The sequence below is a fragment of the Camelus bactrianus genome, chromosome 1 (assembly GCF_048773025.1).
Source record: "Camelus bactrianus isolate YW-2024 breed Bactrian camel chromosome 1, ASM4877302v1, whole genome shotgun sequence".
NCBI lineage: Eukaryota > Metazoa > Chordata > Mammalia > Artiodactyla > Camelidae > Camelus > Camelus bactrianus.
This window is the reverse complement of record NC_133539.1, coordinates 24,482,785-24,499,394: the sequence shown is the minus strand read 5'-3', so window position 1 is coordinate 24,499,394 and position 16,610 is coordinate 24,482,785. Positions and strand designations below refer to the sequence as shown.

The window sequence follows — 16,610 nt, the reverse complement described above, 5'->3', positions numbered from 1 at the left end:
GGGAAAATGTGATTTTAAGGATAGATGGTAACATCTAAATCTATTAAATTTAGAGAAGTTTTTATTCACTGCAGACATAGGATCTTTCATATTGTCCTAAGCCACAACAGAAGCAAAATAAGTTTATTAGAATGGGATTAATTTAAATACAACACAATCAACTAAGAAAACAGCTCACACTGTAAAATAGAAACAGGGCCAATTTTGCAGAGCACGGAGAACTCTATGCCTCTAGTAATTATAAAGATAATTCACGAAAACTATTTGCATTTGCATTCTAGAAATACTCATGTTTTGTAAGTTGATGTTGTGTGTCCATAAGTTGAAGAAGCAGCTTAGTAAATTGGTTAGCACAGACTTTCAAGCAGTCATGGCTGTGCTGGAGTTGTCACTGGAAACAATGAATGATTAAATATTCAGATATCGTAAGCTTGTTATTAAACCACTGGTCGCTTGAAATCAACCATGGTAACCATAGTAGGAGCATTTCCACCAAGGAAATCGACAAATGCTACAAATCTCAGGTTTTCCCCACCCCCCAACCTCGAAGACCTGGCTTACCAGTAAACTACTGATAAACTGTTGATGCAGGCACGTATATATTTTATTGCCAGATTTAACACTTATTTGTTTTATACAAGTTACTTTGTATTTCTCTCCTGCAGTTTCCTCATCTAGAAAATAATACAATTATTTCTTTGTCATAAGGTTGCTTTTGATTAATCCATTTAAGTTACATAATCACCCAGTTTTATAAATGGTAGTTAATACCGATAAGCCAAAATCATGAAAGAGACAACAATGAAGAGAAAATCAGAAACTAAAAGTAAATGAAGAACCTTCTGAAAACAGAGTATTTTTTGCTGTATTAGCAGGTACCATTCAGCAAGTGATTCTAAATATATAATAGAGAAGAGGCGATCCACTCTACACAAGGTTGACTCACCATGAAGAGGCGGCTGCGTGCTCCTCCACTCTCCCCAGAGGGTGAGATAAAAGAGTCAGTTCCCTCAGAGGCGCTCTCTTGGTGAGCTCGTTGTTCCGGGACTGGTTCATATAAGCTGTCCATAGAGCCCTCCTGCAATGAAGAGATTTATGAGTCAAGGAATAACAAAATGATCATTTTCATTGGAAACTCATTTAATCTACCAACCCAGCTTTATACAGTACTCCATCTAAATTAGCCTGTGCATAGTGATTATGAGTTGAGGGTATACCAATTTTCAGCAGTGAGCTAGACAGTGAAGAGAGGCCTTCTCAGCCCTCATTACAGAGCCAGGAATTCAAACAAGTCTCTAAGTGCTGGGGAGTCATGCACAAAATGAGGCCATTTCTCAAGAAGCATGGTGGAGACATCAAGTTCAAGGCACTAAATAAAGGCCTATTTGGACACCAGTAAACTGTGTTGGGTGTCAGGTCACAGGTTTTAGTTATATGTTTCCCTCTAATTAGAGTACTAATTAACACTAATTAGAATGATGTCTTTAAGAAACAGAATCTGTTCTACTTCAGCTGCCTCTTCTGCAGAGTTGTCTTTACAATCATCTTACAAAGGAACTCTCAGGATAAAATGGATACAAGTATGCTTTGAAACAGCAAAACTATTTCACAAGCACAGTAAATGCATTGATATTAATGTTTACTATTTATACTAATAAAATATTGTTTGTTTTTATCCTTTTATGGAATTATGAATTTTAAAATATATGAGTTTACATTTAAAACCATTATGTGTTCCACTGGAGATCAAAGAAGCCCAGCTAAAAGAATTATGGGCTGACGGACACGACAACTGTTGACTGAGCAAAAATTCTTATTGAACAGGCTATCTTGAAGATTACGACTCAAAATTGGAGGAATTAAGGGGATGGACAGTAGAAAGAATCACAATATGTGAAATTCTTAAAAAACTTACTGACAAATTATTTTGCCTACCTTACACAATTGAAAAAAAGACCTTCACACTTTTTGTAGGAAGGAAAAAAAACAAAACAAAACATTGAGGACTCCATAGTTAATCTTCTTTGTGTTTGACTTGTTATATTTTTTCTTTTTGAGACAGAATTGGTCTAGTGATGGCATCATCCAGAAAGAGTCTTAAGAGAGAGCAGTATACGCTTAGTATATTGAAAATTTCTAGACAGAGTGATGGGTGATACTGATAATGGTGTCATCAAAATATAGATCTGTTGGATTATGAAAAAGTTTAATTGCTTGAAACAATGAGTGAAAAAACAGTGTTTCACTGAAAAATATTCACATGTTTAAAAAGTATTTTATTAAGATGGAAACAAAGTGAAGATTGAATTGTATTCACATTGTCTACCTTTAGAAATTTCAACCCTACAGTTTCATAATTCAAGGAACCCCTGCACATGGCAACTTATTGGGAAAATTTAAAGGATGTAAGTGAGCCCTAAGCATGTGTGGTCTGAAATACATAAACATGTAGGGAAAGCAAAAACCTAACAGAAGCACAGAGTGGTGAGTGAAGGCTAAGCTTTGGACCTGTTAGTGGCCCACCCACAAACAGGCAGCACCGTGGACTGTGGGCTTTGTGGTTTAATGTAAATAGACATCCTCCATGTAAAGCAAATCCCTGCTCAAGTCCAGGGGCTACAGCAGCACGTGCAGCTATGAAAGGAAGCTGAAGAAAGCTCCTTCCAGTAGCTGCTGGGGCTCTTGCTTCAAGAAAGCTCTAGACCAGTAAAGCACAATTCAACCACACAGCCAGCAAACTGGGATCAGAAACAAGCTGCCAGCTAGTTCAGTGACTGGATCAGTAACACACCAAATACCACCTTGGGACGGGATCCCTGGACCAGCAATGTAAGCCTAGGTTCTAACCTCAGGCCTCAGAGAGACTTGAGATTCATGCCTCACAACTAGATGGAGAAAGATGAAGAGGCTAGGAAGGAGGAAAAAGAGAGGCAGGGAAGGGTGGAGGTGGATGGGGGGGAGGAGAGGGAGACAGAGACAGAGATACAGATGGAGAGACAGAGACAGAGAAAAGGGAAAAAGAGTTATCATTCAACAGTAGCCAGAATGCATGAAGGGATCAAATGCTAAGAAAGTCAACCAAATTGACAATCCGAAAATAAAGCCACTTCATTCCCAATGAAATTAAAATCATAAAATGGACGGAGAAATAATTTAAGAAAGACTGTCAACTTCACAGAGCTAAATAAAAAAGAAATATACAATTAAAATTAAATAACCTACAATGAAACCAAAACTGACAGAAAAGAAACAAGAACCATTAAATAGCAACAAAAAATAAACAATTTAAAAAAATATTGAAAAATATATAATCATATAAATTTGTATGAAATAATCAAAATTTGGGATGAACTCTAGAACTCTCAAAAGAATTGGAAGATGCTAGAGAGTTCACCAGGGTGCAGCATGAAAGAATAAATAGAAAACGCATGAAATATTGAAATAAAATTGTCTATTGGGACATGTTGAGACACTACAGCATAGGATTAATAGGAATTCTAGAAAAATAAAATGACAGATTTTTCTTTCATTTTAAGAAAATTATAGACCAATTTTACTTACAGCTTTAAAAATCCTAAGTGTAATGTTAACAAAATTAAATCGAATAATGTATATAAAAATACACCACGGCCAATCAGTGTTTAATATAAGAATATAAGGATGTTTCAACATTTAAATATACTATTAACATGTTTAAAAAGACAGCTTATTCTTTCAATAAATATTCTAAGGTATCTGAAAAATTTATTATTCATCTTTGATAAAATCTTAGCAAACTGGGAAAAGACAGGACTTCCTTAACCTTATTAGGGTTATTTATCAAAAACCTTGGGAAGACTCAATTAGAAGTAATTACATGAATGTTGGAAGCAAGACTAGGATGTCTGCCATTATAGCATTTTTACTTGTCAATGCGATGGAAGAGAGAGAAGCAGAGAACGGTACAATTGCTAAAGAAGAGGAAATGTGTGGGTTGCATATGTTAAAAATCAAAAATAAACCAGAGACTACAAGAATTTTAAAAATTCAGCAAAACTAATCATCTGCATTATCAATATCTGAAAATCAACAATGTATCTATAAATCAGCAAGAACAAATGAGGGGAAAAAAATCACAACAGCAACCAGAGCTTAGCAATAAAGTTAGTAAAAGATGTGTAAGAATAGTATAGAGAAAATTATAAAACATCATTAAAGGCCATGAAGAAGATTAGAATAAATGAAGAGCTTTATTTGTTTGTGAATGGGAGAACTCAACCCCATTATGAAGTCAATTTCCCATAAAGATGGTGTGAAATTCAAATCCATTTTAATCAAAACCCCATCAAAGATTTTCATATAACTTGAAAGATGATTCTGTATTCACACAGAAGCACAGAGACTTAAAAAGCCCACATTTTGAAGAAGGACAAGGAGAAGATATTCTTTTGAATAACATGTCTCCTTGGCATTTTAATGATCTTAGTAGATACACAGAGCAGTCATTAAGAAGGGATGGAGGTAAAACAATGGGGTAAAATACATAAACCAAATAAAGAGAGATGCAGCATTTCAAGCCACTGAAGAAACAGCACAGGGATAATTGATTAGTGACTTTATTGGGCTACAAAGCCAAGTTAAATTCAATAACTATTTGATGAGCTCAACAGGAAAATCATCATGCTTCAAATAAGCGAGCTTTCTAAAAGCCTTATCACTGTGTAAAACTCTAAGAAAAATTCTGGAGTCAGAGTGGCACACATAAAAGGATGTTCCTGCCCCTCTTTTGAGAGACAGACCCCATTTGGAGTTTATAGATCTAAAATAATTGCAATCACCTTTAATGGATTATTTATAGTATCCTTGGTTCAGAATGGGTAGTTCATTAAGTCTGGCTTTATATTTCTCTTAAAAACCCCATTTACTAAAAGATTTACAATTTCCCCCTACACTTAAGAGAATGTTTAACTCTTTCACTGGCTTTCCTTAGTGGTAGTCTTCATATGATGCTTGCTACTTAAAATCACCTCCTTCCTAGAGGTTTAGAGGTCAATATATTTCTATACACCTCCACTTTTTAATTCTTCGACCTCTCTTTCCACTAAGTCAGTAGTTTTTAATCTCTTCTTAAAAATGCTGTGTCCCATATGTTCACATTCCTGCAGACACAGATAAAATATGTTTTGAATTATGCACAAATTCCTGGCAAAAACTGTAACCCCACCCCTTTTTCACAGCTCATAACAGCACGGTAGGGTGTCACAACACCCTGGTTGAGAGCCCGTATGCTAAATAACATTATTTCTTCCACAAGAAGAAATTTTTAAAAATACCTAAAACAGTTTTGATCTTTTTCCAAGTACCTTGTGGATGTTTTCTTATTAAAGCAACTAATTTTGGCCACATATAAGTTTTGGAATGCTTAGACAAAATAAGTCAGCAGATCATGATGGTTCAGCCTAATGCAGTATGTTTCTAGGCAAGTCACTTTTTAAGGATAACTTTAGAAGATACAAAAGAGTTGCAGTCAAACTGAGTCCATGAGGCATGGCTCTGAAGCGATCCTTTTTGAGTATGTGCTCCCATCCTTATAGTACAGAGAAAGACAATCATGCTCGTTATATGGTTATATGTCTTTAGTTGCAGGATTACAAAGCATATGCCACGCTATGCTGAGCTATGCTATGTTATAGAAACATTAGCATACTGATTATAGGACCATTCAGAGTGATTTTGGAACGCAATCGTGTCTGTTGCTACACTGCCTATTTCCACGGGAAGTATATTCACATAAACCATATATAGTTCTTTTAGAGCAACTAGGAAAGAATGCACAATACCACTTAAATCACCTGAAATGGGATTTCTCCGGTCAGATTTATATGGCACAAAGCAAAGTTGAGCACTGGTAGTTATTCTGTAAATTGGGACTATACAGGCACCCCGCACTCGATGATTCAGCCTGCCACATCTCACAATTGCATTTTATTTTTCAAGATGCTTTAAGATTAAATCCCTTATCTTGGCTTAAAATGCCTCCTGTTTAGGTACTGCAACCTATGTCAGCACCATCTCTAGCACTTACGTTAATCTTATTTGCAATTTGGAAAGAAAACAAACATCAAAGCAAACCATTTTATTTCCTCAATCGACAGGGATCTCCCATCGACATCTTGAAAAGCCAATGAATAGGCATAATACCCTGCTGTAAGCACAGATAGAAATGAATAAAATTATTTTTGAAATGCATTTTTAGCTTTGGCAAATGGTCACAATTGCAGGTTAGAGTTATAAAGTATTTCCAGATCTGTGACTACTGGCTAACGTTCCCTGATCCACTTCAGGCTAAAGGGAAAAAAAAAAAAGAAAAAGCAATAATGTAAAAAAGAATCGGAGAGGCGCTTATACCCTTGAATGAGCACATCTGTAGGACTGGATTAATCTATTGTACCTTGCACTTACAGTGCTGTGTAACTCAGAAAGTTGCCTCCATGGTAGTTTAACCAAGCCAACATTGAATGGAATTCATTATTCAAGCAATAAAGAAGAAATTGTGATTCCTAGGAATGTCCCAAAGCAAAACAAGCAACCCAAATGCAACATATTTTGCAAAAAAACCCAAAAAAACCCCCCAAAAAACTCATACTCAATAATAAAAAGAAGAGTTCCTCAAAAATACTATTTACATCTCACACTTAGAAATTCAGTTTCAAAATGTTAAGTAACTAGTAATTATTAGGGATAAATTTGTACTTTTTTTGTAAATTACTTGCCTTCGAATGAGTATTGTTGGCTTAAGTTCTTTAACGAAACCATACTTCCTCCTTTTTCTGACGTGGACTTTCTAATAAGACCCTAGAATGTATTAATCTCCCCACTTAGGAAGTTAAGGGTATACCCTAACTCCATACAGTAAAATACAAATGAGGATATAAATGGTACATGTGAAAAAACTTACCAGCGAAAAGCAGAAAAGATTCATTTTGGTCAGCTCCAGTCCCTTGTCGCTGTGCGAGCTCTCTCTTGCCTTCCCAGCTGTTTGGGCGGTTCTCATGGGAGATTACTACGAAGTAAAATCCCTGCCATAATCCCAGGGATTCAGAGACCATTATCAAATGAGATAGATCTTTACTGAACAAACAATTTTCTAAATTAATGAGGAACCCTGACTATTCAAATGAGAGAATAAGACTTAGCATGATCTTTGTAATCAGATTTCAAAGGTGGCAATAATATTCTTAAAATCTGGAGGAAAATGCACCAAAAACAACCACAGGCCTACAAAACTAAATTGAAAATATGAAGCAAACCCTGAAGAAAATGTCCTCCTCCAATATAAAAGCAGCACCTTCCCTTCAAAGCTGTTAGTTCAAGGCTCCGTACCATGTGCTTCCCCACCTCCCTCCCCTTTTTTCTCTTGCATTAATTTAAAAAAAGTTGGATCTCTTATATGACAAGGTACTGAGATAAGCACTTTTTATGGTGGTAAAGTATACATAACTGAAAATTTCCCATTTTAACCATTTTTAAGTGCACAGTCTTGTAGCATTAAGTATATTCACCTTGTTTTCCAAACATCTTCACTATCCATCTCCAGAACTTTTTCATCTTACAAAACTGAAACTCCCTACCAATTAAACACCTCATTCCTCCCCACCAGCCCCTGGCAACCACCATTCTGCTTTCCGTTTCTGTGAATTTCACTATTCTTGGCATCTCATTTAAGTGGAATCATGCAGTCTTTTGCCTTTTGGTAATTGGCTTATTTCACTTAGTATAATGTCTTCAAGTCTCACTTATGTTGTAGCAGGCGTCAGAATTTTTTTCTTTTTAAGGCTAAGTAATATCCGTTGTATGCATACACCACATTTTGTTTGTCCATTCATCTGTTGGTGGACACTTAGGTTGCTTTTACCTTTTGTCTACTGTGGATAACGTTGCTATGAATATGAGTCTCTACGTGCGTTCCTGCTCTCAGTTCTTTTGACTATATACTCAAAGGTGGAATGGCTGCCAAGGTAAACTTAGATCTTGCAAATACACTTCTTCAGTTGGCCCTGGACTTACTTTTTCTTTAAATCCCATTTATTTCTAGGACCCTTGGAAAGGGCATCTGCAGTTGTCCCCTGTCCTTTAATTAGGAATACCAGGAGAGTTACAATGTAAACTTCTGCTGTAGGGTGTTGCTAGCTAAGAATGCTTCAAGTTCCACGTGACAGACTACATGACTGAGCATGCTTACTCATGGCTAAGGGGAGTTCTTCTCATATAAGGGTTAGTCTGTGGGTTGACGATTGTTGGCATTGATGCAGAGGATCAGTGAGGTCAGAGTCATGGTCACCAGTTGCAGTTCCCTTGCCCTTCTCTTCATGGTCTGCATTATGGATGCAGAAGCTCAAAGCATTAGGTCCTCACACAGCTGCTTTCAGATGGAAGAAACAGACATCACCAGCACCAACACGAGGCAGCCCTCCGTGTTTGGTTGCCTTTCTATGATTCCTTGCAACAGCCTCAGCACCTCTGTATGTTTCTCAGTTTCAGCATCCTTTCTCAAAGTTAGTACTTTTGGAGAGTACTATTTAAGGTATATTTGGAGAAGAAGTAATATTAAAGTTTAATTAAAACCAGATAAAACTAGGACTTTGAATCTCTTCCTTTTGATCTCTTAAGAGCTATAACATTATTTCAAGCCCCAATATTTTAAAAAATTGATGATGAGATTTTCATACACATTCAAAAGTAGAGTTCAGTAATCCCTCTGCATTTCCATCACCTAGATGCAAAAATTATCAAGATATCCTGTTTCATCCTTATCATTTTTCTTTTCTGCTAAAGTATTTTAAACCCCAGATATCATGTCATTTCACTCCTACATACTTCACTTTGTAGCTCCAAAATTGTTTGACATTTTCTTAGATAATCAGAATGCCATTGTGACACTTAAAAATTATTCCTTGGTAACATCAAATACTTCCCTGTGTCACCCCTCCCCCATCCCCCACCTCCACTCCCCAAGCCCCCAACCCCCTTGCCAACAGAGAGATGGGGTCATACTCCTCCAATCCCTTGGATGTGGGCTGAGACTGGAACTACACTGATAGGATACGGCCACAGGAGTGCTGTGGTAGACCTAAGCCTAGTCTTTAAGAGGACTGCAGGCTTCCATTTCCTTTTTCTTTGACCCCAGCTGTCCTATTGTGAGGAATCCCAAGCAGCGCATAAAGAGACCTACACGAAGGACACTGAAGGCTCCTATGACAGCCCCAGATGCTCTCCAAGTTGACAGCCAGCACGGATGTGCTAGCCCTGTGAGTGAAGCCATCTTGGGAGTAAATCCTCAAGTCCCAAGCAAGCCCCACTAGCGATGCCAAATGGAGCAGAGAGTCATCCCCTAAGAGGACTGACCTAACTGCGAATTTGTGAGAAAATAAATTTTTATTGTTTTAAGCCACTAAGTTCTGGTGTGGTTTGTTATGTGACAAGATAGCCAAAGCACTTTCCAAAATTAAATTCCCCAATGGTCTTTAAAAATACATACATTTTTCATTCACTCCATTTGAATCAAGATCCAAACAAGGACCACATGTCACACTTGATTATCATGTCTCTCATTCCTTCTTCCTTCCTTCCCCCCTCTCTCTCTGTCTCTGTCTCTGTCTCCCTTCCTTGCCAGTAGCTTTTGCAGAAATCAGGTGCTGTAAAATGTGTCACATTCAGAATTTTCTGTTTGCTTCTTTCTGAATTATTTACCTTATTCTTCTATCTCTAGTATCTCCTCTAAATGGAAATCAGCTCTTCCCTACAAATGGAATTTGGTTAGATTCTGAATCAACATTGTGCAAGAACATCTCCTAGGTGTCTCTGGGTGCTGTATGTTGTACCATCTCAGGAGGCACTCAATATTTTCCCCTTTTGCTGATGCTTAGCTTCATCTATTGATTACCCAAACTTAAATAAATTATTTTTATTAGGAACGACATGTTTAATTGTATGTCATATCATGCACATTAACTGGAAAATTTTATAAAGTAGACATTTCTTTGATCATCTAATGCTATGGCTAACCTAAAACATGGTGCAGAGAGGACAAAGCAGGACACATGGCAATTTCAGAATAAGGAATTAGGGCTCCAGTTATTTTTTCCTGGCATCCAATGAACTGTTTACTATTTTTCTCTCCCTCTTCCACCTCCTCCTCTTCCTTCTCTCTTTCTCATGACACTACCAGCTTAGAAATTTTCATATAGACAATGTGCTTCAGTTAATGCTTCCATGTTCTTCTTGATGCCCAATTATGTCCTATCTTTGGTCATTGAGAGTCCTTTAGTATATGTGTTCTAGCAAAGAACAATTTACTGTTCTTTGAGCTTCTTGAGTTAGAGCATAACAGAAAGTTCTGGGCTCATTTGGTACATTTTCTTTCTCAGATCCAGTCAGCCATACATCCAAGGAAAGCCTGAAATCCTTCGGTAGTTTCTGAAAGCCTCAATCTATGTGCCGTGGTATTTTTGCTGTTCCTTTTTGTTTTCTCTCTGAATCTCATTTGCTTGTTTTAAGATATCAATTGCTTCCCACATATAATGACTAGAGAACTTATTACTTCAAACCACCTATTAATGGTTCAACTTGCAGTCAGAGATTGCTCCTTATAATCCTTTTGTTACGTGGACTCCTGTCATTGGAGAGGAGGTGGATATTGGGAGAATCCAAAGATAACACTGTAGCATCTAACTTTTTTTAATTTAAAAATTTATTGCTAAATAGTAGTGTATTATATGGATATATCACAATTCATTCAATTGTTGAAGGACATTTGAGTTGTTTGCAGTTTTTGGGCTTACTACAAAAAGTCTGCTATGAATATTTAAGTATAAGTCTTTGTATAAAGATAAATTTTTCTTTTCACTTGGCTAGAACCTCAGGGTAGAATAGCTGGATAATATGGTAGGTGAATGTTTACCTTCTTAAGAAACTGCCAAACGGATTTCCAAAGGGATCTTTCTGTCAGTGATTTCGAATTCAATTACAGTGTGATCAGAGAACACACTTTATATGAATTGACTCCATTTACAATTATCGAGACTGGTTTTCTAGCCCAGACGATGTTCTGTGATTATAAATGTTTTAAATCTTTGTAAAAATTTTCCCTCTGTACTTTTACTATAACTTGAATTTTTCCTAACTCCTGTATCTGCTTGAAGCAATAATAACAATAAAATATCTTGGGATTTTTTTCTGCAAAAGTCCTCTGAAGTATTTTAACTAAGACACCCACTGCCCAAAAGTCATGGCTAATGCAAAGAGAGAGACTAGGTCTTGGAGACACGGCAAATGCCCCTGTTGACTCACATCATAGCTTTCTCCTCTCATATACTAAAAATTAAACTATCTTTTACCTACTTCCTCTGCAGATAAATTTCTATACTCTGTAAGGTGACAATTACTTTTCATTACAATAGGTAGTTATGATAGGGTGCAGCGAACATACCCTTTGGAGCCCGACAGACCTGCGTTTGAATTCAGTAAGTTACTACGAAATCTTTGACAGGTCACTTAATTTCTCTGAATGCCAATTTCCACGTCTATAAAAAAGGGATGATAGAATCTGTCTTAAAGTCTTTTTTTTAATATAAATTGATACCAACGTGTGTAAAGTGAATCCGAGGAAGAATTCAACAAACTGCTATTGTGAATTAGTTGGGTCATGTCTTCCAATTAAAGTGCATACCACAAGCAGCCACTAAATTTTACTGTCTCATTCAAAAAGAAGGAAGGAAGTGTGTCTTGGCCAAAGTACATCAGAGCCGAAGCCACAAGATTTGGATTCTATATCTAGCCCTTGAACTGCAGAACTCTGTGACAAAGCCTTTCAAACTCAAAGGGTTTTTCAGTTTCTTTATCTACAAAACAAAAGTGATAGAATAGGTTTTTTTCTCAACATTTTTCACATAAAATCACACACACAAAAGGTGGAGGTTTCCTCAAGGCCCACTGGCCACTTCAAGTACCAAGGAGACGATATCTCAACACAGCTATAACCATTCTGGGTGTATCAGCAGGTCACCACACAGCAGTTGAGAAACTCTGGTCTGAAAGGTATCCAGGGTCCCTCTGGTTCTTGATATTCATGATGGATATTTCAGAGCAGAGAAAATGGTAAAGTTAGAGTGAGGGAGAAGAAAATTTCCAGTTAGATAGAGGCAAATGTAATCTTTATATTCAAATCTTGTGGACTGCTTCATGAAATTATAGTACAGACAGTTCTGAGACCTCCCCTGCCATATGCCCAGGTGGAACTTCCTTAAATTAGGTTGAAATATTTAGAAATCATACAGTCCTTTTCATTGCAAAGGAATGTCTTAGTTTAATAAATAATCATGTATTGTCTCAGGTCCATTTCTCAAACTTCATAAACAAAGGACTGATGTCAAGTCATGAATTTTGAAGAAGCACAATTAGAATAGCAGAACATAAAATACCTACCATCTTGGAAATAAATCACAGAAAGAATTATAATCATATCTATCATCTTTTCAACTCACATAACATTGTTTTCCTGTTTTTAAGCATCAAATATCAAAGGAAAGGAGAGAGAGAGAAATAAAGGGAGGGAGGAAGGGAAGAGAGAAGGGGAAGGGGAAGAGACAGAGAGAAAGAGAGAGACAGAAAGAGAGAAAGAGGAAGAAAACTAACAGTTGTACATTTTTATGATGGACAAGTATTTTAAATTTTCATGGACTGATTTTTGAAGGAAAACTAGGGAGAGCCATATTTGTTAAATAAATGTTTATAGAAATGTATTTGTTTTAAAATGCTGAAATTTCCAGCTTTACCTGGTATAAATGAAAAATATATTGCCAACCATATCAGTAAACAAAAGATACTGGGGCCATCAAGTCATCAGCTGCTACTGCCACCCCTTACCATCACCCCCAACAGTGAGCAGAGAGAACTCAGGATGCAGACAAGTAGGCAGCCCGCCTCTGCAGCCAACCGCAACGGTGCACCCTGAGGGAACTCAGGATATAAAAGAACAGGATACTCGCCCAAGATAGCCAGGAATGATTTCAAAGAACCCAGACCTTTGCACCTTCCTATGCATAGAAAAGTGCTAAATTCCTTAACTTGAGATATCTGATTTTCTTTAATTAACAGTAATCTTTTGATGTTCTGACTACTTGGTCTTTATTACAAAAAACAAAAACAAAACAAAACTCCTATATATCCTGGCTTCTCCCTTGCCTGGGTGGAACAGTCCCTTAGAGTGATATGAGAGGTTGTGTCCCAGGCTTGAGTCCTCAGGAAGTCCACTGAATAAAACATAATTCTCAACTTATTGGTTGTGCATTTTATTTCAGTTGACACTTGTAAAGATTTTCAATGTTTTTTTGCAACAAAAGTAGAATTTGATAAAATAAGCTTTTAGGAAGTTTAAGAGATTTGTTTTAGAAAGTAGTGATTTATAGATATGGTAGAGAAGAATAATGTTTCTTAAAAGGTATTCCAGTGGGGGAAGAATCCATAAATGTTATCTCTGAGCCTCAATTTTATTTATAAAACGTATGGCATAGAATTGAAAAATCTCAAGGTTCTTGCATCTTTTCCCAAACTCCTGAAAACTGCAATGAATGAAAGATAGCTTTAAACTTTGTAAGCAAACTGGAATAAATTAGACTTTTAAAATACCTGACAAAACTAAATGGAAAAATGCATTTAATTTAAACGGATGCCCTATGACTACAAATACAATTGTCCTTCTTTCATTAATAGTCCTTTAAAGTTTTAATTTAATAGAAAAGATATAGATAGGTAATAGCAAATATAATTAGTATCTTCTATCCAGCAGATTTCAGGAGATGGCTTGATCACTAGCTCCAGAGAGCACTCCATATGAGCCGCAAGATGCTCATGACTCTGGAATACTGTGTTTTCCCCAACTAAATTGAAATGCTTTTCCTTGATAAGATTTCATGACACTGGGAAGTGCACTGGCTGTTTACTATTAATCTCTTTGCTTTAGGTACAGTACAAATTTAGTGTCCAAGGAAAATATGTGCTTGTTGAACTTCTCTTTTTGTTTAGGTGAACTTAATGTACTTTTATCTAGAACAACCTCACTGCATCTGCCTTTATGCTAATGCTTTGTTTAATGATGCTGAAACAGTGAATGTTTTCATAGAGTTGGCCAAACCAAAATACTGTTATACCTACAGACCACCATGTATGGCCTCTAGGGATCAGAGATCCCTAACTTGTCTCCTCCAGCTGTGGAAAATTTCAGAGTGCATAAATCTCAGCATCGTCTGTGTGCACCACCATGATGCAAGGATGGGAAGCCATAGTAGTGGGAGAACAAAAGCAAATATTTCAAGTACTTACTAGCCTAAGAGGCAGCGGGTGGGTAGAGCTCAGTGGTAGAGTGTGTGCTTAGCAGGCACAAGGTCCTGGGTTCAATCCCCAGTACCTCCATTAAAAAAAAATGAGGCAAATTTTTCTCTAAGATTTCTTAATGGTATATTTTTTTTTTCAAGAAATAATACCATTGCCAATTTTTAAAAACTGAGCTATAATTCACCTTCATAATGTTAGCTCTTCTGGCATATGTGTTTTAATCGTGGTTTTAACAACGTTGAGCTCCTTTTCATGTTTCTTAGCCATTTTGACACAGAAATGTCTGTTCAAATCTTTCACCCATTCTTAATTTAGCTGTCTGTTTTTTATTTTCTTTGAAAGAGTTACTTATTTGTAAGAGCTCTTTATATTTTGTTGATGAGTACTTTGACAAATACATACATTACATATGTATATATTACACCAATCTTTTCCAAGTCTGTGGCTTGATTTTCATCCTAATGCTATCACTTAATGAGAACTTTTAATTATTTATTAATTAAACAACTTTAATTATTTATTAATAGTTTCTTTTCCTTTAATTATTTATTAATCTTTTCCTTAGTGGCTATTGTGTCTTAGTTAAGAAATCTTTACCTATTTCAAAGTCATGAGGAAATTCTCCATGTTCTATTCTAGAAGGTTGATTGATTTAGCTTTCATATGTAATGTCTGTGATCCATTTCAAATTGATTTCAGTGTTTGGTGTGAGGTGGGAGTCGAGGTTCCTTTGTTTTGTTCTGCATTGATACATCCAGTTTTGACCCAGTGCTGTTTATTGAGAAGATCATCAGTTTTCTACTGACGTGAAGTGGCATCCTTATCATCTTATCAAGGTACTGTTTCTAAGTGGATAGGTTTCTGGAATCTCTATCATATTCCACTGGTCAATCTTTCTGTCAGTCTTACATTTTCTTAATTTCTATAGCTTTAGAGCAAGTCTTGTTCTCTGGTACATACTCCAGATTTGCTCTGTGTCTTTCACATTGTCTTGACTATCCTATGTTCTTCGGTGTATTTTTTAAAGCACAAGACTGAAAACCTAGATAGCAGTTTAGGTTTCATTTTGGCCATGGCATAGCTATGACCTGGTAAAAGACATTTAACCCCCCTCTCTCTGTTCCTCATTTGTAAAATATGCAAGGCTTGAATTAGACAAACCCAAAGACTTTTGCATTTGTGATTTTCTGGCCCAATTCACACAGAAAGGAAAAGCAATTGATGTTCATAAATAAAACACAGGAAACCTCCCTTGGAAGGATAGTTGTTTAAATGCAGCCAAATTTCTTTCCTCCGCAAGTATTATTTTATGTTTCAAACAGTGCCTTTAAAAGTGGGCTTAGAGATAATGTTTAATATATTATCAAAGGATTTACAAATCCATTAAGTTCCTAACTTGATTCTTTAAGAACAACACAATGAAAGCCATAGGGTTTTTTTGAAAATGAAATGTGGATAATACTGGAAACATTACATCACATATCTTTCTCTGTTACTAGGTTAAGAATGTAAGTCTGCAGTAACTGGCACCACAATCTTTAGCCTAAAAACACATCTCATTTTATCAGGTCAGTGCCACATGCCACACTTTGCTTTATTCTGGAGCATTTTCCTATGTAATTATTCACAAAATGCTAAATACTAAAATACTCTCTTGCTCTCTTTTCGCCAATTCATATCTATTAGTTTCTTTACAAGTCACCACCTGCTTGTCTTCCTTGAGTAACCTTACTTCATACTTCCCACCTTTTCACTTTGTACTCATTCACCTGCACTGGATTTCATACTTTATATACATGAATTATATGAAATGTATCGATCTCATCTCCCTAATTAGATTCTAAGATGCTTTGACTTGAATTGTTGGAGTATTGCACTCAGTGTTAGACAATCCCACATCCTGGTCTTAGGCTGTGAGTGTTTCCCCTGTGCCTGTCAGTGTACATTTCACAATGACCTAGTGAGGTAGTCTGTAGCCCAGAACCTTTTTATTTCACAAATAAGGAAATGTTTATTATTACACCTGGACAACACCTTCAGTGTCACTTAAAGAGTCTGATTTTCTTCTTTCATCAGGAATATAGGAATGAAAACAAATTGGGTTAGTGGCACAACTGGTTACTGGAAGGTAAAGGGGCAGGTCCTAAAGGGTGTAGACCAGAGACAAGAGAGACTGGGGCTGGTGAGAAGACAAAGAGAGAATGATAAAATCTGGCTAAGGTCTGGGCTGAGAGACCTAA

The 16,610-nt window shown here is 36.6% G+C and overlaps 1 protein-coding gene across 1 annotated transcript in view; it reads right to left on the bottom strand.

The window, feature by feature from the left end:
• Positions 1-6,979, bottom strand: part of SAMSN1 (SAM domain, SH3 domain and nuclear localization signals 1) — a 128,915-nt gene extending 121,936 nt beyond the window's left edge. Inside the window, exons 1-2 of the mRNA XM_045520811.1 lie at positions 6,938-6,979; positions 947-1,078 (exon numbers count right to left, since the gene is read on the bottom strand). Coding sequence (XP_045376767.1) covers positions 947-1,078; positions 6,938-6,961 — 156 coding nt within the window. The 5' untranslated portion in view covers positions 6,962-6,979. The remainder of the gene's footprint in view (positions 1-946; positions 1,079-6,937) is intronic.
• Between the last annotated feature and the right edge of the window lie 9,631 nt (positions 6,980-16,610).